The sequence below is a fragment of the Cyrtonyx montezumae genome, unplaced genomic scaffold (assembly GCF_038088225.1).
Source record: "Cyrtonyx montezumae isolate F1298 unplaced genomic scaffold, pur_monq_1.0 scaffold_20, whole genome shotgun sequence".
In the NCBI taxonomy this organism is placed as follows: domain Eukaryota; kingdom Metazoa; phylum Chordata; class Aves; order Galliformes; family Odontophoridae; genus Cyrtonyx; species Cyrtonyx montezumae.
Window position 1 is genome coordinate 6,733,559 of NW_027071937.1, and position 25,189 is coordinate 6,758,747.

The 25,189-nt window shown below is 52.8% G+C and overlaps 1 protein-coding gene across 1 annotated transcript in view; it reads left to right on the forward strand.

Moving 5' to 3' along the window:
* Nucleotides 1-25,189, forward strand: part of ASTN2 (astrotactin 2) — a 250,356-nt gene that overhangs the window by 56,279 nt on the left and 168,888 nt on the right. The window contains exons 4-5 of the mRNA XM_065737613.1: nt 10,483-10,632; nt 16,283-16,390. Of these exons, the coding sequence (XP_065593685.1) occupies nt 10,483-10,632; nt 16,283-16,390 (258 nt within the window). The remainder of the gene's footprint in view (nt 1-10,482; nt 10,633-16,282; nt 16,391-25,189) is intronic.

Sequence of the window (25,189 nt, forward strand, 5' to 3'; positions counted from 1 at the left end):
AATGCTCCTTCCCCCTTCCTCTTCCGGGCAGGGCTGTTACAGCAGCGATGGTTATCACTGCTCCAACAACCCCGGGGTCCTCCTGCCATCCCCACGCACTGCTCGGAGCATCCCTGCTGGCATCCTCCTCTGTGACTCTCACGGACTCGTGGGGGCTTCCCCAACCCTCAGCACGGTGAGAGCGAACAAGTGAAGGCCTTCATGTACTGTAACTGAGCTGCCTCTTTCATTCTTTCATATTCTCTTCTTTGTTTTGCTTTTCTATAAATTATTTAGAATTGTGTGAGTGGGGGAGACAGCAGTAACTGCATTTCAGTGCTCTTCAAAACATAATAGTAAACAAGATCTAGGGCAGAATATTAAACTATCTCAGGGCTTCAGGAACTGGCAATAAAGTAATTCTTGTGTTGTCTGCAGAAGCCCCAAACCAGGGCTGTGAGCTGGGACAGGGCTGCCCTAGTGCTGCTGATCCTCACGGTGCCAGATTCTCCCACCAGGACACCTGGACTCGAGGCGTGTTTGTGCCCTTCCTGTTCTGATCCCTCAGAATCGTGTTGGTTCACCACGTGACACCTTCCCCTCTCTGATGGGGCTCTGCTTAGCCACGGTGTGTGCTGCTTGCTCCTGTCCAGAGCCTGCAGCTTGGCCTGCAGGGCCAAGTGTCCAGAAGTGGAATTCCTAGACCTGAAACCAGATGGAGGAGGAAGAATTTCACTCAGAGGGCAGTGAGGCCCCAACACCGCTGCCCAGAGCTGTGGGTGCACCATCCCTGGAGGTGCCCAAGGCTGTGGATGGGCCCGGGGAACTTGAGCTGGAGGGGGAGCAGCCAGCTCACGGCAGGGGTTGGGACTGGATGATATTTCTCTTCCAGCTCAGCCACTCTGTGGTGCTATTCATGGGCTTTGCACTCAGCCCTCCAGCTGCTTTACCTTTGTCTGGGAGCTGCAGGAATTCAGGATGTGTTGCACATACCCTGGATGTGCCACCTGCCTGCAGGCAGCGGGTGCAATTGGGCTTCCCTGGGGATGTGCAGGAGGGATGGAGCAGATAACACATGCCCAGCGATTCCCAGGGGGAAATTGGAGCTGCTGAGGTGCAGTTTCACAGGTGGCTTTGAGATGGATGTGCTAAGGGAATCCCAGCTGGAGCTTGGCCCCGGGCTGTGCTCAGGTGGGCGCAGCAGGTTTGGCTGCAGAGCTGCGCCTGTGAGCCTGGCAGTGCCCAAGGGAGAAGCTGCGTGTGGTGCATGACGTGGTGATAAGACATCAGCTGGGACTTGTCAGCAGGCTCCAAATGCTATCGTTGCCAGGGCTGTCACCAAAGACTCTTTCAAGTGTCAGTTCCCGACGTTAATTACCAGGGATGGCAAACGCAATGAAGATGGAGTGCTTGGGCTCGCCCTCACCTGCCTGTGCCGCTCACTTCTCCCACGTGCCGGGCAGTGATTGATTTGCAGGTGCTGGTGCTTTCCATCCATCGGGATTCCTGCACGCTGTGAGCTGTGGGCTCAGCTGCCCTTGCCACGAGGAGGAGCGTTTTGCTCCCTGTCAGACAGATGACTCCTGGCCCTTCAGGGTGGACGAGGAGCCCCAACCCAGATCTGCAGCACACATCTCTGCTGTGCCACGTGTGGGTGAACCTGAGTGCAAACGTGCAGAACCAAATGTCCCCCTGCAGCTGACGCACGGCCCGGTGCAAACAAACACGGGAGCAGTGTGCTGAATAATGACATCTAGCAACAAGCGTGTCTGAGTGATAAAGTTAATGAAATTACAGGTTCTGACCTGATACCGGGCTCTGCAGCGGGTTGATAAACAGCAGGGCAAAGATGAGATGTTTATTTCTCCCCAGCTGCAGCCTGTAATCTGGATGCACCGTGCGGGGACATAAACGTTATTGCTGTTATGCAAAATCGTTTTTGATTTGGGGGAAAATAAATAAATAAATAAAATAAAGTAGAGAGAAAAATCCCCCAACTCCACAGAAAATGGAAAACTGACAGAATTAGAATTGCAGTCGGAGCACAAACTGACCTCGTGACATTGCACAGAGCCCAGATGAATTCAGACAGAGGAAAAATCGGAGGCAGTTTAGGAAGGAGGAAAGTAGGGTTTTTTTATTAACATATTAAAATGAGAGAGAGAGAGAGAGAAGGCAATTGGCAGCTCTAATTAGCTGAAAGGAGGCCTGTGTGCTGCCGTGGAATGGGAGCTGTGTGGTCTCCCTGCAGTTTTGGGGTTGTCTCTGTCAGTTTGGGGTTGGAACGAGGTGATCCTTGAGGTCCTTTCCTTCCCAAGCCACTCTGTGATTCTGTGAATTAGAAATCTCCTTGGGGTTTGTGCCTTGTGGATAATGTGTCCAAACCAGCCCCATGTGGGTGAAGTACTCTGCAGTGAATGGCAGTGAATGAATGTGCATAGAGCCCAGCAAACGTGGCTGTGGGGTTGTCCTGGGTTCCCTGGGCCCTCCTTGGAGAGGAAAGACAGTGGTGAGGCATGGAGAGGAGACTTTGCCCTGCCAGTGAGAATCCAAGATCCTCCTTAGTGAAAACTGGGCAGCGTGGGTTGCCAGCAGCACTGATGCTCAGTGCCATGGTGTATCAGCAGTGTGATCATGACACCATCCTGAACCCACAGCTCCTGGGCTTTCCTGTAACCTGCTCCAGTAATGTGATAGATCTCTCAAGTTTCTCTTCTTTAATCCATGGAGACCCAATCTGAGTGTTGAGTCCAGAGTGAGTGCTGTAGGGTCTTGGAGATGAGTTTAAAGATGGGCTGAGCTGGAGGTGATGCTCTGTGATGCGCAGGACCAGGACATTGTCCTCCATGGTGCAGATTGCCCCGTGGTGCCCACCCCACCACCATAGGGCTGGGGGCTGAGGTTTGCTCCTACAAACCTCAGCTGTAGGACCCTGTGAGTCACGGCTCTAGCAGAGGCTTCCTGAGCCTTTGATCAATGAAGTGATGGCTTGTCATCAGCTGGAGCTGGGGACAAAATGGGTCTGTACGTCAGGCTGGCATCTGGTGCATCTTGGGGCTCAGTCTTCTTTTCAGTGACCTAATGGGATCGTGACCCTCTCTGTATTTGATCAGCTTTTCCCAGATCTAATCCTCTCCAGCTCCTTGCGTAATTTACGGCGACCTTTGAAAGATGTATGTTCACGCAGCCTGCGTGGCCGCGGTGCAAAGGGTTTTCTGCAGTCTGCTCATTCCGGGCTGCAAAAAAGCCAAACCACTGCAAATTCTAGTTCTGAAAAAGTCAGAATACACGGGACCCGACAGGGTAGGAAATGGGTACCAGTTCAGGAGAGGGTTTGGCACGTGCTTAGCCAGCATCTCCAGTTATCAGAGCAATTAAGCGTGAGTTGAAGTGCGATGCGCTTAATTCCGACTGATTTGAGTGGATTACTGGAGAGAAATGGAGGCAGTGAGGGCCTCAGTTGCAGAGATGGCAGTGAATGTTCCACTGGTTCTTTTGACTTATTAGTGATGCCAGCTGTGTCTTAATGCTAATTTGAAAATGTATATACCTGACAGGGAAATGCTTTGCTTTCCAGAGAGATAAACATAGTCATAATTAATGTATTAATTGCCTTTTTGAACCCTAAGGATGGCTGCCAGGCTGGAGATCCAGGTTGTTCTGATCACCATGCCACAAGGATTGGATCAGCCTCGAAGATGGGTTCTTCCCAGCAGGGCTCACCCCACAGACAGCCGGGTTGCTCTGTGCTCACAGTGTGCCCTCAGGGATGGGACAGCCCCATGACAGAAGGCTCCTGGGATGGGAGTGTTGTTTTTTCCACCCCTCCCTTTGCTGTCGCTCTATCCCACTGATTGATTTTATGAGACAGAGGAGGGAAGAAGCAGATGGAAAATCAGCTTCTTGGTGGCACTGTGGGGAATGAAAGAGGAAAAGGGGTGTTTTAATATTCCAACACTTCGCTGAGCATCCCAGAAGGACGGTGGCTTCGTGACATCCTGCAGCGATGTGACATCCCAAGCCTGCAGCTACCAAGTGCAGAGGGAAGAGCCCTTTGGGGTCCCCTCTACTGGCCAAATCTGGGTGACTTGCGGTCCCCCAGCTCTTCAGCTTGGGGTTTTGTTGGTTTTGTGGGGCCGTCTCAGCCCCCCAGTGCTGCTGGAGATGTCGTGACAGCTTTGTGTGCAGGAGCCCTGAGTTCCCCAGGTGTCCAAAGTGCTTTTCATCCAGGCGGAATCACCAGTGTGCAGAAGATGAGCTGTGAAGTCCTGGCTGTCCAAGGAAAACAAGCCATCAGGAACTATATTTCTATAAATGCCAGGCTCGCGTTGTTCATCACTTTATGCATAACTATGAATGTTTGATAACGTGCTACATTATTAAAGGGATAGCTGGGTTGTAGGCCAGTTGTTGACCAGGATTAGTTTTGAGAAGGTTTGTTGTTTTTTTTTTTTCCTTTGCCTGATGCAGAACACAAAAAAGTAATGTGGTGGCTTTTTATTGTCTTTGAGACCTGAACATTCTCCCCTCTGGGGCTCTCCATGCTGGCCCTGCCTTATGGGGCACCGTGTTTCTGCGTTGCTGGGAGCTGGGATCTGTCCCCACCGCTATCCTTCCATCTGTGATGCAGTGTTGGCTTGGAGAAACATGCCCTCAGCTCCTGTGGTCTGAGCTTAGGAAGGGAGCTGCAGTGGCAGCCCTTGGCTCTGTTGGCATGTCCCCTCCCTTCCAGGCATGCTTTCCATGCCACATATCCCGTCTGTGCCTCCTTCCCATGGCCTGAGATCCCCAGCACTCCCCTGTTTCCTGCTCTGGAGCTGAGCTAGTGGTTTCTTGGGCAGCTGGGGATGAGCTTCCTCTTGCCCTCAGTTTTGCATTAATTCAGGGAGCTGGAGGGAGGAAGAAGTGTTGCTGGAGTTCAGTGCTGTGTGCTCAGAGCCGTCAGCTCTCCCTCCTGCCACGCAACATTAACCTGGGCTGCTTCGTGTGCCCATTAGCACCAAATGGGGAAGCTTCCTCCAGAGTGTTTTTATTTAACTTTTCAATTATTTTATAACTTGAGGAGTATTAGCTGCTGCTGAGGGTCTGCCCGTCTTCCTGCTCCTGTCTCTGCTCGCTGCGTAAGCTATAAAGTTATGGTGTCTCATAAAATTGGTAAGTGAAGGCTTTTTGTAGGCCAGAGATGTGGGAAGCAGAGCACGTGGTGGCCTGGATCCTCTTGGTGCTGGGGCAGAGAGCTGGAGCAGGCTTGGGTTTTTGGTGCTTCTTTGCTATGGTCCCACCAGAAGGAGAAATGGGCCAAGGGGATGGATGCTGTGTTAGAGGGGGGGGAGGGCTGTGCTTGAAAACTCTTTGCCCCATAGGAAGAGCTGAGGATTTCCTATGGAGAAAGCAGCCCTTGGGGAGGTCAGGGATGGGCTGAGATGGTGGTTCTGTAGCAGACAGAGCTGGGGCTGCTGGACCGTGGGCTTTGATCTTTCGCAGTGTGTTTATAATTATACTGCATTATCTTAATTACCCAAATGGAAAGTCAGGAGCGTGACGAGGGGAAGGGAAAGGCAGAAGGGAGGAATGTGGGGAAAGGAAGGGGTGACAAATAACTCACAGCCTCTGGCGATGGGGCTGCGACTGTGGTCGGAGCTGGGAGCGATGCTATTAATACCGTGCTTATTCACTTCGTGTAATAAAATATATATATATATGGGAGCGCGTCGCAATTACCCAATTCCAAATGAAATTAACATTCCGTGGCATTTTCCAGTAAATGGTTAGTTTGCACACATGAGTGGAGGCAATTAGCTGGCAAGCGATTGAGCACCGTGACTGGAGAGAGGATGAGGAGGGTCGGGGCCCACGGTGGCAGGGAGGGGGTGCGTTCTTTGTGACCATCAGGGTGTTTTTAAAGTCAGCCCCTCCCCTGTGCATCGCAGGTGCCTTTGAGCTCCTCCAGTTTGGGCTTTTCCAAAGGAGAAAGAGGCAGCGTGGTGCTCCCCACGTGCCTGTGCCCACTGTGGGGCCGTGGTGGGCAGTGCTGCTCCCATCGTGGAGCATCCCACTGCCCTGAGCTGTGTTAATGACTGCTGAAGACTTTGCTCCAGATTTGCTGAACTACTGAAAACTTGTGATGGTATCAGGACTCCTTCCTGCCTCGTACCAGATAAGGACAGCGCTGGCTCGGAGCCCGGAGCCGAGGGTGGTAGAGAACGGGGTAGGGAAGCATCAGCTCATGAATATATGAAGGAGGAAAGTACATTTGTTCAGTTTCCTTCAAAGGAGACATCTCGGAGGAAGTTTTATCTCTTCTTCTGCCTTTTTCCCCCTCCAATTTGCAATTACAATTAGTTTTTTTTTTTTCCTTACGTATAAAAATCTATTTTTATAGCAGGCGATTTATTAATGGTTATAATCATCTATTAGTGTATGTGAATGTATATTAAGGGCAAAGGAGATGTGTGCATCACAGGAGATGCTCGGCCCCCTGAAACAAAGCTCTGTGCTATCTGTCCGTGTTTCCTTCCCAATCAGTGTAAAACGGTCTTACAAATCTCTCCCCCCTTCATCACACAGGCTTTGGCATAATTACCCAATTTTATGCTTGTAAAGCTCTCTGCTTCCTGGAGCTCAGTACCTTGAGGGCGGCACTGCTGAAAATCAGTCCACATCCTAGTTTCAGAACAAACGCTGTTGCTTATTTCATGCTTGGAAAAACAACAAACACCTGTTATTGAGAGCTGGTGGGAAGACAGGGTTTCCACCACACGGTGAAATGCCTCTCCCAGACGGGGCAGGAAGGGCCGTGTTTGGAAATGCTCTGTGGGATCTGTTCTGGAAACTTCTAAGTCTTCAAAAGGTTGGCCCCCAAACCATTAAAATAAGTGGGTAGAAACTCAGAGAGTTGGTTTGCACGGTGTGATTATGACAGTGTGAAACTGCTGTGGGTATCTGATATGTCACTGTGCATGATGGTAAAGGTGCGTTGGGCTTTTGGAGTCAGCATCACGGGAGAGCACCTCTCTGTGTGCCAGGACTAAGGGGGAGTACTGGAGGCAGTGGGTAAGTGGAAATACTGGAGGCCGTTGGTAAGTGGGAAGGAGCTGGACCTGGAGAAAAGTCAGCTCTGAGATGAAACTGCATCACACACACGGCCACGGGACCAGCAGAAAAGAGTGCAGAAGTCAGAGTGAATGCGGAGGCAAAAATCCCTCCACTTTGATTACTAATTGTGTCCGAACTGTAATCCCTAACAGAGTTTGATGGGTTCCTGGGAAACATTTCGATTGCTCTGTGCTGCTGTGGTGCCTGAACTTGGGGAGCATTTTATCCATGGGCAGTGCTGGGAATTCAGTGTGCTGCCCTCTGTCACACAGAAGTCCAAGTGAGCAAGGTGAAAATCAGGTGCTTGGAAAATGATATACCTTGAAATATTTTTTACTCAGTATCTAGTGTGGGGAGCTGTAGTACGAGCTGGTGTTGCCTTCCCGGGCTTCTCCCTGCAGCTGCCCATGCAGGTGTTGTGTAGGAAGGGCAGGGATGGTTGTGGCCTCAAGAACCAAAAGCTTTTTAAATGGGGGCTCAGTTTGATCACCCTGCAGGGCTGTGGGTGCTCCATCTCCCCCAGCTCCATCCTTGCTTCCCTGACTCTGAGAACATCCTTGGGTGGTGGAGGAGTTGGGAATCAGTGCATCCCTTGGGCCTGGGTTGTGAGGGGTGGCACTGGTTGGAGGCTGGGATCGTGTTCTGGAGAGCTCCTTGCTATGGGAGGTGTTAAGGCAATTTTTTATCTCCCCAAAGCTCGAGACAAGGAGGGTGCAGCTCTGCTGGCTTGCTGGAAGTCCCACGAATGCTGAAATGCTTCTCATCCAATTGCAAAGTATTTTTATCCAAACATTGCTCGTACTGTTCTGTTGATGACTTTTTTTTTCTTTTTCTTGGTAATTTTTAAGCCAAACAACATATTTTCCCACTGCAATTTGTGCCAGCGAAAAGAAAGGGAGAAATAAAGGCTATTGGAGCTGAATTGTTTTGTGGGAGATGTGCAAACGAACAGGGGAGCCATAAGGAGAGCAAATCACTTTCAAAATAGTGTATGGGGGTGGACAGGAGGGAGGTGTGCAATGGGAGCGTGTCATGTGCTTCACAAAGGTACGGTGACCTTCAGCTGTGTCCTTAAATCACTGGTGGAGATGGAAGCTGGAGGTGGAGGCTGGGGAGCCTCGTGTTCCCTCTGTGTGAGCCTGGTGGTGCAGTGGCTTTAAGCTGCCAAGGTGTTACTGGGACGGGGTGGGATGGAGGTAGTGGTGGTGCCACGCCAAGTCTGGGGTGGATCTCACCACCTCTGCTTGGCTTCAGAAACACCCCACGTGGTGATGAAAATATGAGCTCAGTGGTCCCGATGAATTCACCTTGGAAACCGACGCAGGAGGGAAGGCGATCTGGGAGGATGTGCTCAACGAGAGGGCAGTCTGCTTGTGAGCAGAGCCGTGTCCTGATGGGCTGACGCTGTTAGGAGGGGATGGAGACGGGGGTGGATGAGGGGCTGGGGCTGGGAATGGAGAGCAGCAGCGCAGTGTTTGGTGTGAGTGTCGCAGGATAGGGCTGGGGTGCTGCTCTCATGGAAGCTTTGCCCCATTCTAGTGATGTTCTCATCCTTTTGTGAGCAACCAAAACCTCGCTGTAATTGTGAATGCCGAGCCTGTGTGCGGATGTGATGTCTCTGTTTGCAGGGTATGTGTGTGTGGTGGGTGGGAAAGCCGAGCGGAGGTGGCTTGAGCTGGCTCTTGTCTCCTGTGATGGACATCCCTGGGCTCAGGAGTCCAGGATCTCCTCACATTGCAGTGCATGGGTGTGTGTTCCCTCCCTTTGGTTATGGTTGGCAGTGCCTAAAAGGTCCTCCTTTAGTCCTGACCCCAGTGCTCCTCCAGGTCATCCCGGTTACCTTTCATTTGTCCATGAGGGCTTTGTCCTAGTTCTGCCCTATTGTCTGAGTCACACTCCACTTGCTGAGATCACAGTGATGTGAGGGATTGTATTTTATTGCACTGCTCCAAACCTCAGAGCTCCGGGGCAGATGGTCCAAAGCTACACCTGGGCAAGGAACATCCAAGGGCTGTGACCTCACTGCTCTTCCTTGGGAACTGCAGGCACCATCCTCCCCCACTCTTTCTCCCTCCACACCCTTTTTTCTGCCCTCCTTCCAGTGAATAAGCCTCAGCTGTGTGGTTGGTGCTGTCTCCATTCTACTTGCACGTGTGCTGCATTGCACAGCCCCAGGGTTCATGCAGATTGCTGTCTGTTGGCAGAGGGCCCCACGGCACAGCTGCTGCACTGGAGACCTAGCCAGGCCAACCAGGAGATGCAGCCAAGGCTCCAGCAGTGGGCCCAGGGAAACCTCATGAGATTCAACAAATCTTGGATCGTAGCAGTCCCCACTGTCTGTACAGTCTGGGGGATGAAAGGATGGAGCACAGCCCTGCCTTCCACAAGGAGAAAATAATTTAAGTCAGACATAAGGAAAAAGGATGGTGTTGTGTTTTTTTTTTTTTATGGTAAGAGTGAAACACAGGTGTGGGTTGCCCAGGGAGCTGGTGGATGCAGGGGAGGTCTCCTATTGAAGGCTACTGGGGGGTTCTGATTTGTGATGCCTGGGTGGGGCATTCACTGCTGCTGAATAGTTGCAGGGTGCAGCAACTGATGCTCCATCCCCCCATTTAAGCCAGATCCTCGTGTAGGATTAGAAGCACCCCATCCTGCATACCCACCTCCCCGCTCTGCACTGATGCATCTCTGCATGTGCTGCTTCGGGAATCCCTGCAGCCTCAAATGGGCACAGATGTGCTGTGTGCAGGAGGAGCTCCAGGAGCTGATCTGAGGCTCCAGGACTCTCCTGATGGAGGCAAAGGTCACGCTCCACTAATGAGTTTATTCAAGTTGCTGACAGAGGCCAAGCTATTTGTTAAACCTGGGCAACCTCTGTGGCCTTCCGGAGGGCAAACCTTTTGATCCCGAATTTCATCTTTGACATTTGCAAGCACATTCATTGTTTCTGCCTGCTGGGTGGGCGGGCGATGTTTTATAGGGCAGTGCTGTTTGGAGTTATTTTTTTTTGGCATTACTCGATGGTGGAGCAGAACCTGCTCCCAGCTCCCACCTGACCACCCCCTGAAGCAGCTCCATGCCATCCCCTCAGGCTCTGTTGCTGTCACCAGAGAGCAGAGATCAGTGCTGCCCCTTTGCTCGCTGTGAGGGGCTGCAGGGTGCCACGAGGAGCTGCGAGATGCTCTGTGGGGCTGCGAGATGCTCTGTGGGGCTGCAGGGTGCCATGAGGGGCTGCGAGATGCTCTGTGGGGCTGCAAGATGCTATGCGGGGCTTCAGGGTGCCATGAGGGGCTGCACGGTGCCTCCCTGCAGTCTCCCTTTCCCCTGGCCAAACAAACCCAGGCGCCTCTCCTCACGTTTTCCCCTCCAGACCCTTCTAACTGCTCTCTCCCTTTGCTGGCGTTGCAGCTCCGGAGGTGACGCAGGAGACGGTGGAGTCCCTGATGCAGAAGTTCAAGGAGAGCTTCCGCACCAACACGCCCATCGAGATCGGGCAGCTCCAGCCCGCGCTGCGCAGCACCTCCGTGGGGAGACGCAAACGCCGGAGCCGACCCCGAGGTAAAATGCTGCTGGGATGTGGCCATGGGCAGAGGGTCGGCTGTGGGTGAGGGCATGGCAGAGCTGTGCCCAAGGATAGGCTCTGGAGCTCTTCTTTTAGGGGGTTGAGCAGATGTGTCTGCCCAGAGCTCCGTGGGAAGCCGGGCAGGAAATACTGCGCTTTCTGTTTACTATTGGGTTTGTTTTTCATTTATTTATGAGTCTGAAATGTGATCTTTTATTCTGGATACATTTTCCTGCGATACAGGCCTGGAGAGGGCTTTTTTTTTTTTTCCTTTATAGCTCTGTCCATAAATTATTCACTCAGTGTGAAGAAAATGTTCTGACTCTTTAACTGGTTTAAATTATTTGGTATGTTTTCTAGTAGTTATTCAAATCCGTATGGCTGGATGTTAGCGTGGCCGAGGGGGATGCTTTGGGGTCCACAGTGACTGTCTGCTGAAATTTCCCTGATTTCCTGCTCCAAATTCTTTTTTTTGTTTGTTTGCTTATTTTATTCTACTCACTTTATTCACTTTAAGACACGTGTAGGCACAAGGCTTTTGGTCACTCATAGAACAACTGTAGCAGTCCTTTCAGCTGAATCTGGGAGGAGATACGATGCCCGCTGCCAGCGTGGTGCCCCATCTCCCAGCCTTGGGAGACATCTCCTCCACCTCCCTGCAGCGAGCCTCCATTCAGATCCTTTGCTCCATGTTCACTTGTGCCCCAGGGTGTGGGAGGATGTCTTCTGGACGTCCTCCAGATGGTTTCCAGGGCAGGAGGAGGCTTGTTGAATGTACTCCAGGAGGTCCCCAAGGCAGAAGGATGTCTTCTGGATGTCCTCCAAAAAGTTCTTACCAGCCCCTGGGAAGGAGGAGGTCTTCTGAATGTCCTCTAGAGGTCCCCAGGTGGTCCCTAAGGTGGGAAGATGTCTTCTGGACATCCTCCAGATGGTCCTCAGGGGAGATGGAGGTCTTCTGAATGTCCTCCAGATGGTCTCCAAGAACACCAGGGCAAAAGAAATCCTTGAATGTACTCCAGAAGGTCCGTAGTGCAGGATAAGATCTTCTGGACATCCTCCAGAGTGTCCTAAATTGCCCCAGGACAGGAGGAGGCTGGATGTCCTCCAGATAGTTTCCAGGAGCACCGGAGCAGGAGGAAGTATTCTAAATGTAGTCCAGTAGGTTCCCAGGGCATGTGGAGACCTTCTGAAGGTCCTCTTGAAGGTCCCAAGAGCCAGAAGGTGGGGGGTAGGGTGGAGGGGGGTGGTCTTTTGGACCTCCTCTAGAAGATTCCCAGGAGTACGAGTGAGACCCATGATATAGAAAAGGGAAATTATCAGCCTTGGAACTCTTCTGCTGCCCGCAGACCTGCAAGCAGAAAGCACAGACCCCTTGGAGGCAGAGCAAACCTAGCTGTCTGGCCACAGATCTTCCTGCCTCGCTGGATGCTGGCTTTTGCTGTCCTCTTGGGGGCTTTGGGTGCACATCTGTGGTTTACAGCTTCCTATCCCAGCTGCAGGCAGAGCAGTGGGGTTGGGATGGGGCTGCGGGGTGAGCTGACACCCACACCCAGAGCTTTTTGGTCTGGGTCTCTGCTGCTCCCTGGAACAGCCATGCTGACAGCTGCATGTGCTCTTGTGCATGGTGGGGAGCTCTGCGTGGCCTTAATTGCTGAGGGTGTAAGAGACCCGATATACTTTAGGGTGGAATACATGGGAGTCCTCACCACACACCTTTGGCAACATTTCAAAGACTTCATCACCCACAAAACCAAGGCAACTCCACCCAAGTGGCCCCATCCTCTCCTTTTCCTCCTGTTCCTATTGCTGCCCTCCCTGAGGGCTGTGGCTGGGCACTGCTGTGGGCTGGGAGCGTGGTTTTACAGCCCACATTTAATTGTCCCTGCGGCAGCAGGCGGTTGGAGCATTAAGGTTAAATGATGATATCACAACTTACGATGTTTGCATTTTACATCCAATTGCAAACACAAACCCTTCGCCTCATTAATCCTTTGCAATCCATTTTTTTTTTTTCACTCCCTCTAAATGAAATTGTCCGTTTGGGATGCATTTATTTCCCTCCTAACAGCCACATGACAGTTCTGCTGATGGAGTTTGCATCCAACTTTGTTACTGGGTAGTGACAAGTTGGCCTGACGGATGCGTGTGTGTAATTATTTTCTTGCGGTTCCATTTAATTAATGCTTAACCTCATCAGGGTCCTACAGCTGGAGGGCTCTCTCTGCAAGAGCTGCTCGCAGACGAAGGATTTTCTCCTTTGCAGAAAGGCTCCAAAAGGGCCCCGGGTGTCTCACGGAGAGAAGGGAGGGCTGAACCAAACCACAGTGGAAAACAAACAGCCCCGAGCCCCAGCCCTACACAAACAAATCTCAGCTGAGCTCTTCTTTGCTTCATGTCCCCACAATGAATGTGCTGAAACTGCTGCCTATTGCTCATCATTAAATCTGGCTCTGCACTGAGTGTTCCTAACAGCTCTGGGGAAAAAAAAAAAAGAAACACCAAAAAGCACAAAGCTTCTCCATGTACAGTACCACGTAACTTTTTTTGGAGTGTGATGCTTTTTCCGTACAAACCTTTCCCCCCAGACGCTTTTATTGAGTAGAGTGCATTTAAGCTTCATAAATAATACAGGCAGAGGAGGATGGTGAGGGTGTGGGTGCAGGAAGGTGGCTCCTGGCTGCAGGTGACAGTGGGCTCTGCATTGCTGGGGCTGCAGCAGGAGCCCTCCACTTGCCAGGAGGGGAGCACGCTGTGCTGCGTGCCCACTGCCATGCTTCCTCCTCCTGCTGCTTGTCCCCGTGTCCCCCAGGGTCACCTCAGGGCCGGGAGCAATGCTGGGTGCTCAACACCGAGGGCTGGAGGGGTCCCTGAGAAGGTGGGTACAGTCTGAGAGGGGTCTGGTGCCCTCTCCTGGGGCAGGAGCTTAAAAGCACCATGGCCTCTGGTGTGTTGGTGAAAGTCATCTTTGCATTTGTAAGGAGTGGCCAAAATGCAGCAGTGCAGTGATGCTGGTGGCTGAGATCCCGTGCTCACACACAGCTCGCCTCGCCTGCTCTGTAAGTGGGAAAGCTCCGTAGGTGCTTTGCTCTCTTAAAATAAATGTGTGATTAATGGACTGCTCAAGCTGAGGCATGATTTAGTGTAGATCAGGGCTGTGTCTTAATGCGTTTTAGAGGTCACTGCTGTGCCGTAATTGTTACAGACCCCAGAACTGGAGCTTGGCCAGGCTGTCCCATTGCTGCTCTCCTCCGCTGTGCCCCCATCCCACGTTCTGTGGCTCAACTCCGGGCATTCACTTCCTGGCTCACGGCATCACATCCCGCTCCTGTTGGCTGCTCCTGATGGCAGTGGTCACATCTCAGCCATGCAAGGGCTGCCGTGCTGGGAGGGTTGGGGTCTTGGCAGCTCCTGACAGCAGTCCTAAAAGCAAAATTCCAGAGAACCTGCCTCCCTTGCACACCCGATGGCTTTGTTTCCAGTCACAGCAGAGAGACTGTGGGGACACTGCTACCTCCCTGAGCTTTGTGGGACCATCTGGAGCTCTGGGACCTGTACACATGTACTTGGCCACCCCAAATTTCCAAATTACAGGGCCTGCACAACCCCAGCTGGGCTGCGATGCGTGCACCTGCTAATGATAGGATCTTTAATTATGTGATCACGGGACGTGTTTGCCTTGGATCCCTGCCTCGCTCCGTCTAAATGAGCATCGGGCTGAAACCCGGCGTCGGTGCACACCAGTGCAGGTCTGAGCTGTGGCTGTTGGAGGGGATTAACGAGTTTGTCAATCTGCAAACAGGATTAGTGCTGAGAGCACCTCATTGAGACGTCTGGCAAGTGCTGCAGGGCAACAGGAGCTCCTTTCTGCCATCCTTTGGGGCTGGCTTCATCCACGGTGCTGGGGCACACCAGCAGTGGGGTTTGGGAGTTGTTTGTAATGGATATCAAAGTCTTGTAGGTTTTGTGGTTTTTTTTTTTTTTGTCTTTGCAAAGTAATTGTGGTGTCAGCTCCCATTTGCTAAAAAGTTTCGGTGCAGCTCTGCAGCACTGGCGTGGAGCTGGCATTGCTCTGCGCCAGCACAGCCCTGCTGCTGCAGTACTGCTGCATGGGGGCCATGTCTGTGCCAGGTTTTCTCTGCCTAGCACCTCATTCTGCTTTGGGATTGGGGTCTGCTCCATCTCTGTACCTTGAAACCATCACTAAGGTGAATCCCAGTGCCCGCAGCAGCTGGGAGGGATGAAAGCATCCCTGCCCTGATGGATCGGAGCAGACGTTTCTGCCGTGGGCTGAGGACCTGAACTGGGTCCCCACCTCCTGTACTTTGACATCCTGCACGGTTCTGGGTAATCAGAAAATGCAATATCGCTGTCACCAGTTCTCCGAAGACATCCAGGCTGAGTAATGTAACATGTCAGCACCATCCATCACGGCGACGCGGGCAGCAAGCAAACACGGGGCAGCTGGGGGCCGGGATGTGGGCTGGCACGGGGCTGGGCCAAGTGGAACCTGGCCTTCAGCCCTGCAAAAAAACCATGGGGTTTTGCTCCGTGCCATTTTTGAAGCAAGGCAGCACTGCTGCAGCCATCCTGCTGCCCTGCCAGCACTGCTGCTAGCTGCTGGCCCTGTGGTTTGCAGCTTGTGTGGTGCGATGGAGGGGACCCCAAGGTCCTGGGTTTTGGGGTCTGGGGGCACAGCCATGACTGGGATGCCAGCCCCACAACCACTGGCATCAGAGCTGTTGTCAGCCCTGTGCTACATTAATGCCCTCCCGCTGCTTTCTAGGACCCTAATAGAAATATCCTGGTAACACCAGGTAATTAATGGCCACACTTTAGGGCCCTAAATCACACCTGGTAGTAAAGCAGCAAACACCAGGCAGCGTTTACTGCGGCATGAATCACCGCAGGGCCCTTCGTTCCCACTGCTCCTCGGTGCCTCCCTCGCTGGGCTCTGCTCAGCCCCATCCCTGGGAGCTGCTGCTGGGCACAAAGCGGGCACAGCACGGCCCATCCCATCCCACAGAGCTCCAGGTCGAAACCCACCTCTCCTCCCAGCCACGGAGGATTCCCAGGGCAGGAGGCAGCACTTTCGTTTTCTGTTCCCCTGCCAAGAAATAATGCTGCTGCCTAGAATAAAGGCTTTTTTAAAAACAGTAAAATATTTTAATGGCGGTTTAAAGGCCCAACTGTCAACCTCCAGGGGCCTGTTTGCTTGAAACTTTGTTAGGATTGCGGGCCTCCTGCCAGCACTGCTTCTCGGCTGTCTGTCCCTCCCTGTCACAAAGGAGGTGTCACACAGGGGTGTCTGTGTGTCCCCCACATCCTCGCTGTGCGCAGGGTGCAGGCAGACCTCAGTGCTTGGGAGCCAGCCCTGCACCAGGGGGTCCTGAGTGCTCCCAAGTGCAGGATCTGTTCTTTCATTTCTGCTGCTTTTTCTGTGCGTTGAGCCCCTGAGATTCACTGTGCTTTGCTGCCCTGAGCTGTGGGTGCCCATCCCTGGAGGTGCCCAAGGAGTGGATGGGCCCTGAGCAGACAGAGCTGGGGGGGTAACTGGCCCACGGCAGGGCTTGGGGCTGGGGGGCTTTGAGGTCCCTTCTAACCCAACCATTCTGTGCTTCTCTGATCTTTTCTCCCCTTTCACTTCAGGTGGCATCGGCTTTGGTCGTGCCAAAGGGAACTCGGGCTCGGAGGCAGACGATGAAACCCAGCTCACCTTTTACACCGAGCAGTACCGGAGCAGGAGGCGAAGCAAAGGTAAGAATGAGGCAGCCACCTGTGCTGCACACGGGGACAAGAGACGAAAGGGGCTGTGCACCTTGGCTGCACCCTTGGGTGCAGGTAAGGACAAGAGTAGCGTGTATGGGGATGGCATCCTGAGATGCAGTGCTTCTGTGATGCTGTGGGGTGCAGCTGTTAGCATTACCCAGAGATGTCGAAGTTCATAGTTTGTTGATTTCTGGTGTCAGTTACCTATTTCTGCAGCCCAGGTGGTTGCTCCCACGCCCCATTCCCCCATCCTGGTGCTGGGGATGCTCATGGCTGGGCACCCCACAGTCCTGGAGCTGAGCACTGCCCTTCCACTCAACGCTTCTTCCACAGAGCTCTACTGGGAGCCATTTCAGAATTGTGCCGTGGTTCTGCTCCTTCTGTTTGTTTTCCATCTTGGAGCAAAGAGCACCAGAGTGATGGCTGTGCCTGCATGTGCACCTCCATTTGTTTCCGTGATGAGGTGTGCGGATAAATGCTCGCAATGTGTGGATTTGAATGTGAAATTACCTCAGCTCCTGTGGTCAGCTCGATGGCTGGATGCTGGAATAAATGCACATGGGCGTACTGCATTTGTTCCTGCTGAAATGTGGGAATTCATCTTTCCCTGTGTGCTTTAGAGCCCCAGGAAATTCCCACTGGGTTCAAAAGGAGCTTCGGATGAAAGGCCAGGGGTGGAATCAAGGCTGAGCTACAAACTGCAGTGCTAATGCAGCTGGATTAAGAGTAAACGGCTTCTTGCTGCCTGTTTTGGAAAACAAGGAGGAAATGGGTTGTGTGGCACACAGTGACAGCAGAAACAGTGCCGAAATTTGGTGGCACAGAGGGCAAATGTTCTGAAGTCCTTTGTTCCATGAGGTCCTCTGCTGCGCTGGGCTGTGTGCGAGCCCGCGGGTGCTTTGGGAGAGTTGCTGAAGTTGGGTTTTCTCTCTTCGTTTTGCTGAGAAGGGGATCATAGTGTGCATGCAAGGTGGGGAAGGATGTGTGTTAAGGGAAAACAAATAAAGCCTGGCTTCTCTGCTGCCTCTGCACCTTCCCCATTAGGCCAAGTGCTCTGCCAGTCTCTTGAAACCCCTATAGCTCCTGCAGAGACATGCAAGGTGTGTTTGTTTGGGCTGTTTGTTTGTGCTTCCTTTACAGCAAGTAGAAAGGAGCAGATGAATAGGAAGATTGCGTCATTTTCCTTTGAATACAGAGTTATTCACCTGAGCAGCTTTGATGGCTGAGTTTGAAGGGAATTCAGAAGGCAGAGCTGGCTGTTAGGTCCGTGTTAGGGACTGAGTGATGCTGCAGAAAGCAGCTTTGTTTGTGTTAGGTAATGGCTGAACAAGGGAATTGTCTTTTGCGTGAAGTCCCCGTTGTATTTTCCTTCCTGTCTAGCTAAATTTTGCCATCACCGTGTCCTTGAAAGGAATTTTCCATTATCCTTTCATTGACTTCTCTCTCCCTTGTGGAAGGAAAGCAATAGCTTAGTGGGAAGTCACAGTACCAAACTCATAATTACAAGTTCAGCAAAGATCCATAATTGGACAAGATCATAATTCTAATAGAGAAGGACGCGTCGTCAGATACGGTTAATTCGTACAGTGATGTTCCCGTATCGATCCTGCGATGCTTGTGTGTCACTGATGATGCTGCAAGATAGTTATCGGGTCCGAGGAGAGAAATTCCTCGTGACTGCTCTCCTCACTTTTGCAGATCTGAGTGCAATTACCGCTCCTATGCAGGTAGCTATGCCATTACTACCGGCGCCGTCATTGATCCCGGCCGGCGTGCCGGGAAGGTTCCGCTCCGTGCCGTGCGGGTTGGCTGGGACTTCGTGCCGTGCCAAAGCAAGCTGCTTCAGTGGTCGTAGGCTTAATTTGTCTGCTGCAGAGGAAAAGCTGCGGGTTTCATGGGGCCCAGGGGTGTGCTTGACGAGGTAAATGAGCGGGACGTTCCCACAGGTAAATGCTGAGGGAGGGCAGGTGTGCTGCTGTGCGAGTTGTCAGCCTGCGTGGCATCCCTGCAGCAGCCGCTGACATTTGCTTTTCAGGATGGGAATGCACAGAGCAGCAGTGCTGAGGCCGGCAGCACGTGGGGGCAGTACGCTGTCCCTCATTCCCGACTCCTTTGGATTCTTCAGTTCTGGATATTAGGAAGAATTACTTCTCAGCAAGACATGCACTGACACAGCTATCCGGGGAGTGGTGGAGTCACTGTCCCTGGAGGTGTTCCAGACTGGTGGAGATGTGGCACTGAGGGACACGGTCAGTGGGCATGGTGGGATGGGTTGGGGTTGGACTCGGTGATCTCAGAGGTTTTTTCCAACCTTTGTGATTCTGTGATTCTGTTCTCAGCAGCTCTGTGCCCTCCTGAGCTCTCCTTCCCAGTTGCTCCCTCCTCTCCCCTACTTCCCCCTGAGGTAGCTGGGGGCACCCCGGCTCCTTCCCAGCTCAGACAATTGCTGCAGGTTCAGCAGCTGCAGTGCATGGAGGACCCCCATCTGAGGCCATCATTCAGCAGCACTGAAGTCTCCAAGAGAACCCACCTGCCTCACAGAGTTGTTAACCCACATCCTCAGCTGCCCAACATGGGAGGGATAGGACTTGGATGCACATTCAGTCCCTCCCTTCTCTGGAGCAGCATGGGATGTGTTCAGCCAGGTCCTGCTGCTGGGTGTGAGAGAAAAAGATGAGCAGCAAAAAGCAAAGCAGGGAAATGGAGCCCAGTGCACAGCTCCTGCTCCATCCCCATGGCAGAACTCACCCAGCACTGAGCTCCCAGGTGGATGAGCACCCTGGGTTGCTTCGCCTTGAGCTGCAGGCTGATCCAAGAGGAAACATCCCGCCGAGTTCCCCGGCACTGCTGCCAGCTGGGTGCTACTTTCCTGTCCTCAGAGAGCTCCGCGGTGCTGCAGGCATGCGGGATGTGCTGAGTACTGTGGTGTGGGTTGCCCTTGAGTGAGGTCTCCCCGAACAAGGCGTCCAACTGTTTCCATAGCACACAGCGCTGTGGAAAATTAGCACAAATTAGCAGAGCCCAATTATGCACCTTGGATTGGTGTCAGGCGCGTGTGCGCATGCATGTGTGTGCCTTGCTGGCTGGCGAAGTCTTCCGAGGGCTGTTAGAGAAATGAGAAGCCGAGCTTTGATCTGCCTCTGTATTTGGTGTTTAAAACAAGGCCTTTTATAAGCGAATATTAGGTATTCGGAGTCTGTTACATGCGAGGAAGCTTCGCTTTGATCCTCTCCTGTCTCCAGAGGCGGCAGACACTTATTATTTCATGGGGAACTAAATGAAATGCAGAATGAAATTGGAGTAGTGCTGTCGGTGTGTGCTGGGCCCGGTGGGGCTGAGCCGTGGTGGCAGGGCAGCGTGTCAGCGTGTCACCGTGTCAGCGTGCTGCTGGCCCTGCTGTGCTGCATCCCTGCTCTGTGCCACTGCAGCCCTCAGCACAGCGATCCCCTGCCAGGAATCAAAACAGGAGATGGAAGGTGATAAAGCAAACACGGCGTGTCTCAGTGCTTGCACTGAATATTTGGGATAATCAGCGTGTCCCGTGCCTTGTGCTGTGCCCCAGGGGTGGCTTTTTTCCCAGGGTAGGAAACACAGAGCTGCAGGAGGATGGGACAGAGCTGATGTATTGTGCACACGTGGCTGGTGTGTGGCATGCAGAGCCAAGCTGCTGGCTGCAGGGACAGGCACCCAGGAGAGGACCTCCCTGCACGTCACACACACATCATGGTGCAGGTCTCGGAGCAGCAGTGTGCGTCTCCACCCCACACACAGCCCCACACGGTGCCTCCCACCCCGTGCTCATCCCCACGCTGGACAGATGCAGGATGCTGACGCTTCCCCTCCTCCTCAGCCACCAAAGCCGCGCTGTGGATGCCGCTCTCCCAGCGAGCTGATGAGCACGCTGCTTTTTGCATGATGGCTTATTTTGCAAAGAGAGAGAGCGCACAGGCATTGCATCAGCAGATAACCCCCCCAGCCCCTCCTTCCTTCCCTGCTCGGTGCCATCCAGCAGCAGTGCTGGGGCAGCTCTGGGGAGAAGACCCTCTGCGGGAAGCAGCTGTGAAGCCGGGGCGGCAATTAGAGCGGCGGAGGTGGCACGGCAGCCGCGGGCTCTGCAAGTTCCGCCGACTGCGCCGCAGATAACGCTGTTACAGCTGCTCCCGGAGGCGGCACGGGCCTCTCCCTTTATTTATTTATTTCCGATGGTATCTGATGCAGCCTCTGCCGGTAATTGAGTGTTTGAGAGTGAAAAATTATCTCCCCGGCTTGGCCCTTATCTTGACAGCAAAGCGGCACTTTTAATTTAATTTTGTTCCGAGCACGCGGGTAACAAATTTCACTAATCGCTGCGCCGTCGTCCGCCGCATGGTAACAAGGCTCTGCTCCCCAGGTAGTCCGGCGAGGCCGAGGGGATGGCACGTGGTGAACTGAACTGCTTCTCACTGTGCCCACGATGAGATATATCCCTTCCCGGAGCAATGGGAGCGTCGGGAGGGGATGGAGGGCAGAGTGGAAAAGCTCTGCATTGGGGAAACTGAGGCACGGCCGTGCCCTGACCCCCTGGGAGCTCCTGCAGAGCTGGGATTCGTGTTGTGCATCCCCTCCAGAAATAGAGAGGGAAGGAAAAGTGGTTGGATGTGTGTTTTTTTGCACTGCTGGTGTCAGAGCAGCCCAGCTCAGCTGAGCATCACCCCCATGTGCACTGTGATCCCAGCTCAGCTCGCTGGCAGCAGTCCTCCCAGGGCCATGACCTGGCGTGAGCTATTCAGTAGATAATGATTCCTTTACTTTTTCCTTCTTCCTGTAGGAAATATGTTTTCGTTGTGCTGGATTGAAAATTGCTTTCCCTCCTCCTTGCAATGAAGCCTCCCGCTCAGATGTGCGTTGGTGCTCAAATAGTGTAAACGTGGGGCTGGAGTTTAAAACACAGCAAAAAGAAAAAAAAAAAAGAGATGAGGCCTTAATTCTGAGCCAAGTGTTTCCTCTGATTTGTGTGAAAGAAGATTCCAGTGCAGGCAATCTGTGGCGTTCTGCATGTAACTGCTTCTTTAATGTGATTTTATCTCCACTCATTCCGCACTGAGAACATGAAAGCAAAACTGACTTCATTGCCTTTAATTGTCCGTGCTCTGAGAAATGCGAGACAAGTGGCAAATGGGGCTGCAGGAATTCTGCCCATAGAGCTGCACTGAGAGCCTGGCCCTGCTGGGACCCCCTCGAGCTCTCAGCCTGGGCCGCCCCTCTCTCTTTTCTCTCTTTCTCCACTGCTGTCCTGGTCCATGCCAGCCTGCAGGGCTTCTTTTTGCCTTCCTCTTCTCCCTTCCTCCTCCTCCTCGCCCCTGACGTTTGCTCGCAGCATCTCTCTGCAAGCTGCAGGCTCTGCTTTTGGAGCCAAGCGGGAGCACTGCTGGAAACTGCGTAAACACGGAGCAAATGCATAAATACGGAACAGACGCCTTTATTCAGCACAGGAGCGTTAACGCTCCACAAGCTCATCAGCAGCCTGAGCTCAGAGCAGCAGCAGGGGGTGCAGACTCAGCTCTGAGCCCAGGACTTCACCAGGCTCCATCCACCTGGCTCCAACCTCCCCTTGCTGCCTCCCCTGCCCTCAAACCCTGGCTTGCTTTCCCCCGCAGCCCCCTGTGCTTGTCTGATTGCCAGTGGGTAATTCATAAGCATTAATGGCATTAATCTGATTCAGCTTGTTCTTAGCAAGATGAGATCCTCTCTAAATTCAGAAGCGCCTCATCTCCACACACATCTCCCCCCCTCCCCCCATCATCTCATCATCTCCTACTGACACTGGTTGGGAACCTTGCTGCAGCGATGTGCATCCCCTGCTGGATATGGGCACTGAGGCAGAGCGGTCCTGGGGGAAGAGGTGCATCCCAAGGGACCCAGTGTGGGGCAGAGGTGTGGGGGGCAGGGAGGTGGGACTGAAGTGTGGGGTGCTGGGTGCTGAGAGCAGCCTGCCAGCACCGCCGCTGATCTTGATTGGTATTTGATTTGATTTAACATGATCTCCCGCTTGTAAAACACCTTGAGATGTTTCCGCGTGTGAGGCTGTCCTGGAAACGCTGTTGTACCATATTAATGAGCCTCTGCTGGAACATAAAGAAGCATCATTAGGAGTGCTGAACTCGTCTGACGTGCAAAAAGCAGCACACAGCATGGGCACGCCTTGCACGGAGCTCTGTGCCTGGGGTGGCTGTGGCTGCAGGGCCAGGGTGGGCTCTGGGGTGTGGTGGGTGCTGGGATGCAGCAGGCTCTGGGATGCAGTGATGCTGGCACGCAGCTTGGCATGCTCGTGCTGGCAGCTGTGCTGTGTGTTGCTGAGCAGTCCCAGTGCTCACTGTGCTTCCCCTGTCTTTCTGTGGTGGCAGAAATGCATGTTAACATCCGCGTGGCCCTGCAGCATGCTGTATGATGCCATTATCACGGGGGGGTGGGGAAGATTGCAAAGCCCTTGGCATTTAACACCCACATGTGGCTAGCACTATGGGCTGTGCACTGATAAAGATGGGGTAATTAAGGTTTATTTTTTTTTATAGACTAATCTCCCAAGTATGTATTTATGAGCCTGATTTAGAAACATCACATTACCGAGAGCACGGGATATTTGTGCTGCTTGTAAATCCATGTGTGGTCTGAGCTTACCTTTCTTTTTTTCTTCCTTTCCTGGATTTGAGCAGCGCTGCCTCTCTGAGACAGAAACGAGCCCGGAGTTTCGCTGCACGTTTCCCCCACCTTGTTCTGTAGATGAGCAAGGGAAAGTGCACAGAGCAGTGAGGAATTAACTGCCCGAGCTAGTGGTGTTTCAGAGGAGGCACGGTGTGTTTGGTGCTGCTTGCAGTGTGTTCACACCCGTGCCTTTGAATTGAAGCTCATCGTGCAGGAGGTGCAGTGTTTTGGGGAGGAGGGGTGTGCTTTACAAGCACCAGCACCATTCCCTTTTCTTTCCTGCCTCTCCCTCGTGCAGCCTGGCAGCTTGTTGCTCCACATTTGATAGGATGGGATTCCACTTGCTCACCCTGCTGTACATCACCCCTGGGTGCGAGCACTGTTGGGCTCCTGGAGCTGCCCCCGTTGCTTTGCCCCTGCAAGTTAGGCTAAAACCAAGGCTGAGCGCTGCCGAAACCACCCAAGGCACAGCAGAAAGCTGATTAATTAAAAATAAGGAGGGAGCATCTCAGGATAGTGAGGATCTGCTAGGAGCCTGGGGGGTGAGCATGGTCTCAGCTGTGCCTGGATATAGTGCAGCAGTCGTCATCTTGGGCTTTTTAGACCACAAGCTGAGACTCGAGATCGTGCGCTGAGGGTTTCGGGGGCTCCCGAGTCCCATCCTCCGCCCGGGGAGGTTGTGCATTCCCTTCCACACCTCCTCCTGTAGCTAACAGCTGATAGCAGCCTGTTCTGTGGAAGTGCATTTGCAAATCTGCAATTTAAAAGACTTTTCCTGGAAGCCCAGAGATCACAGGGGGAGGAGGGAAGCGCCGGGCGCAGCTTCTCCTGCAGCGCTGAGCCGCAGCGGATCCCACCCCCAGGACAAGGGAGGAATTATTCATTTTGTTTGGCATCTCGGAGTGCGCAGCCCTGCTGAACCTGTTGAGGTTTGTTTCCTTAGCAGTGGGTTGTTAAGAGTACATTTGTGTTGCTCGAGGGCTGCTGCTCTGCTGGTTGCCTCCAGGTGGGTGTTGGAGCACCGGGAAGGAGCGCTTATGGTGGAGCATCAGTGGTGGGGTGGAACGCAGCAGTGTCCCTCTGCTGAAGGAGCGAGGGAAGGAGCTGCTTTTCCTTCAGCCTGCCTTAGAGCTGGCAGCAAACTGTGAGCAATGAAGAGCTGAGCTGGAAAGCACACTGCTGCTCGAGCAGAATCCCAGGGCCTTGGTTCAGTTGGTGAAAGCCAACTGAGGGGAATTCTGGGGGTCAGTAATGAGCAGTGTGATGGAAACAAGAGGAGCTGGGAAGGCGGCTGGAGGAGAACCAGAGCAGTGAGCCTCCCCTTGGGCAGCCAGGCTCATGCTCATGGAGGTGGAAAAGGCTTTTGGTTGATGTAGGCTCCTGTGCTGCTTTCCTCTGCAGCCATGGGGGTGGGGATGGATCGAGGCAGGGTGCTGAAGGCTGCCTCGTATACCTGTGGTTCGGGCTCTGTGAGAAGGGGATAATACTCACCTAACTCGTAAGGGATTTGTGATTTAATGTTTGCAAAGCACTTTAAGACCCTGGATTGAAAGGTGATTTATAATGGTAAAATCCAGTGTTCTCTGTTCTATTGTATACTTGACTGTGTCCAATTATCTCGATAGCAGCTTTTCTCCATCTTTTCTTTTTCTTTTTGCATGAGTATCATAACTCCAACCAAAAGCTGGGCTTGTGGCAGGCACAGTATGTCCTGGGAGGGGCTGAGTTTGGTGGTGCTAATTTATGCTGATGATACAAATAAAGATGGGGAAGGAAAAAAGGGTGCTGGAAGGTGAAGGGCACAGGAGATGGGTGATAAAGCTGTGAAATAGTGGGAAAGCTGTTTAGATGCTGCACGCATAAGTAAAAGATGCTTTATAAATAATCATCTTGCTGTTCCTGTTGGTTGCAGGGATATGGGGTGTTTTCCAGCAGATCAGCCACTCCTCCTGCCCTGCAAATGCCAGGAGCAGGAAGGCTTTGGTGGGGCATGCTGCTCGTCTGTGCCCTGGGCTCCACCAGATCCTTGCTCTGGCACCAGCATCTCTAAGCAGATTTGATCAAATTATAGGGTGAAACACACGAGTGCTAACTCGCTGGATGCAT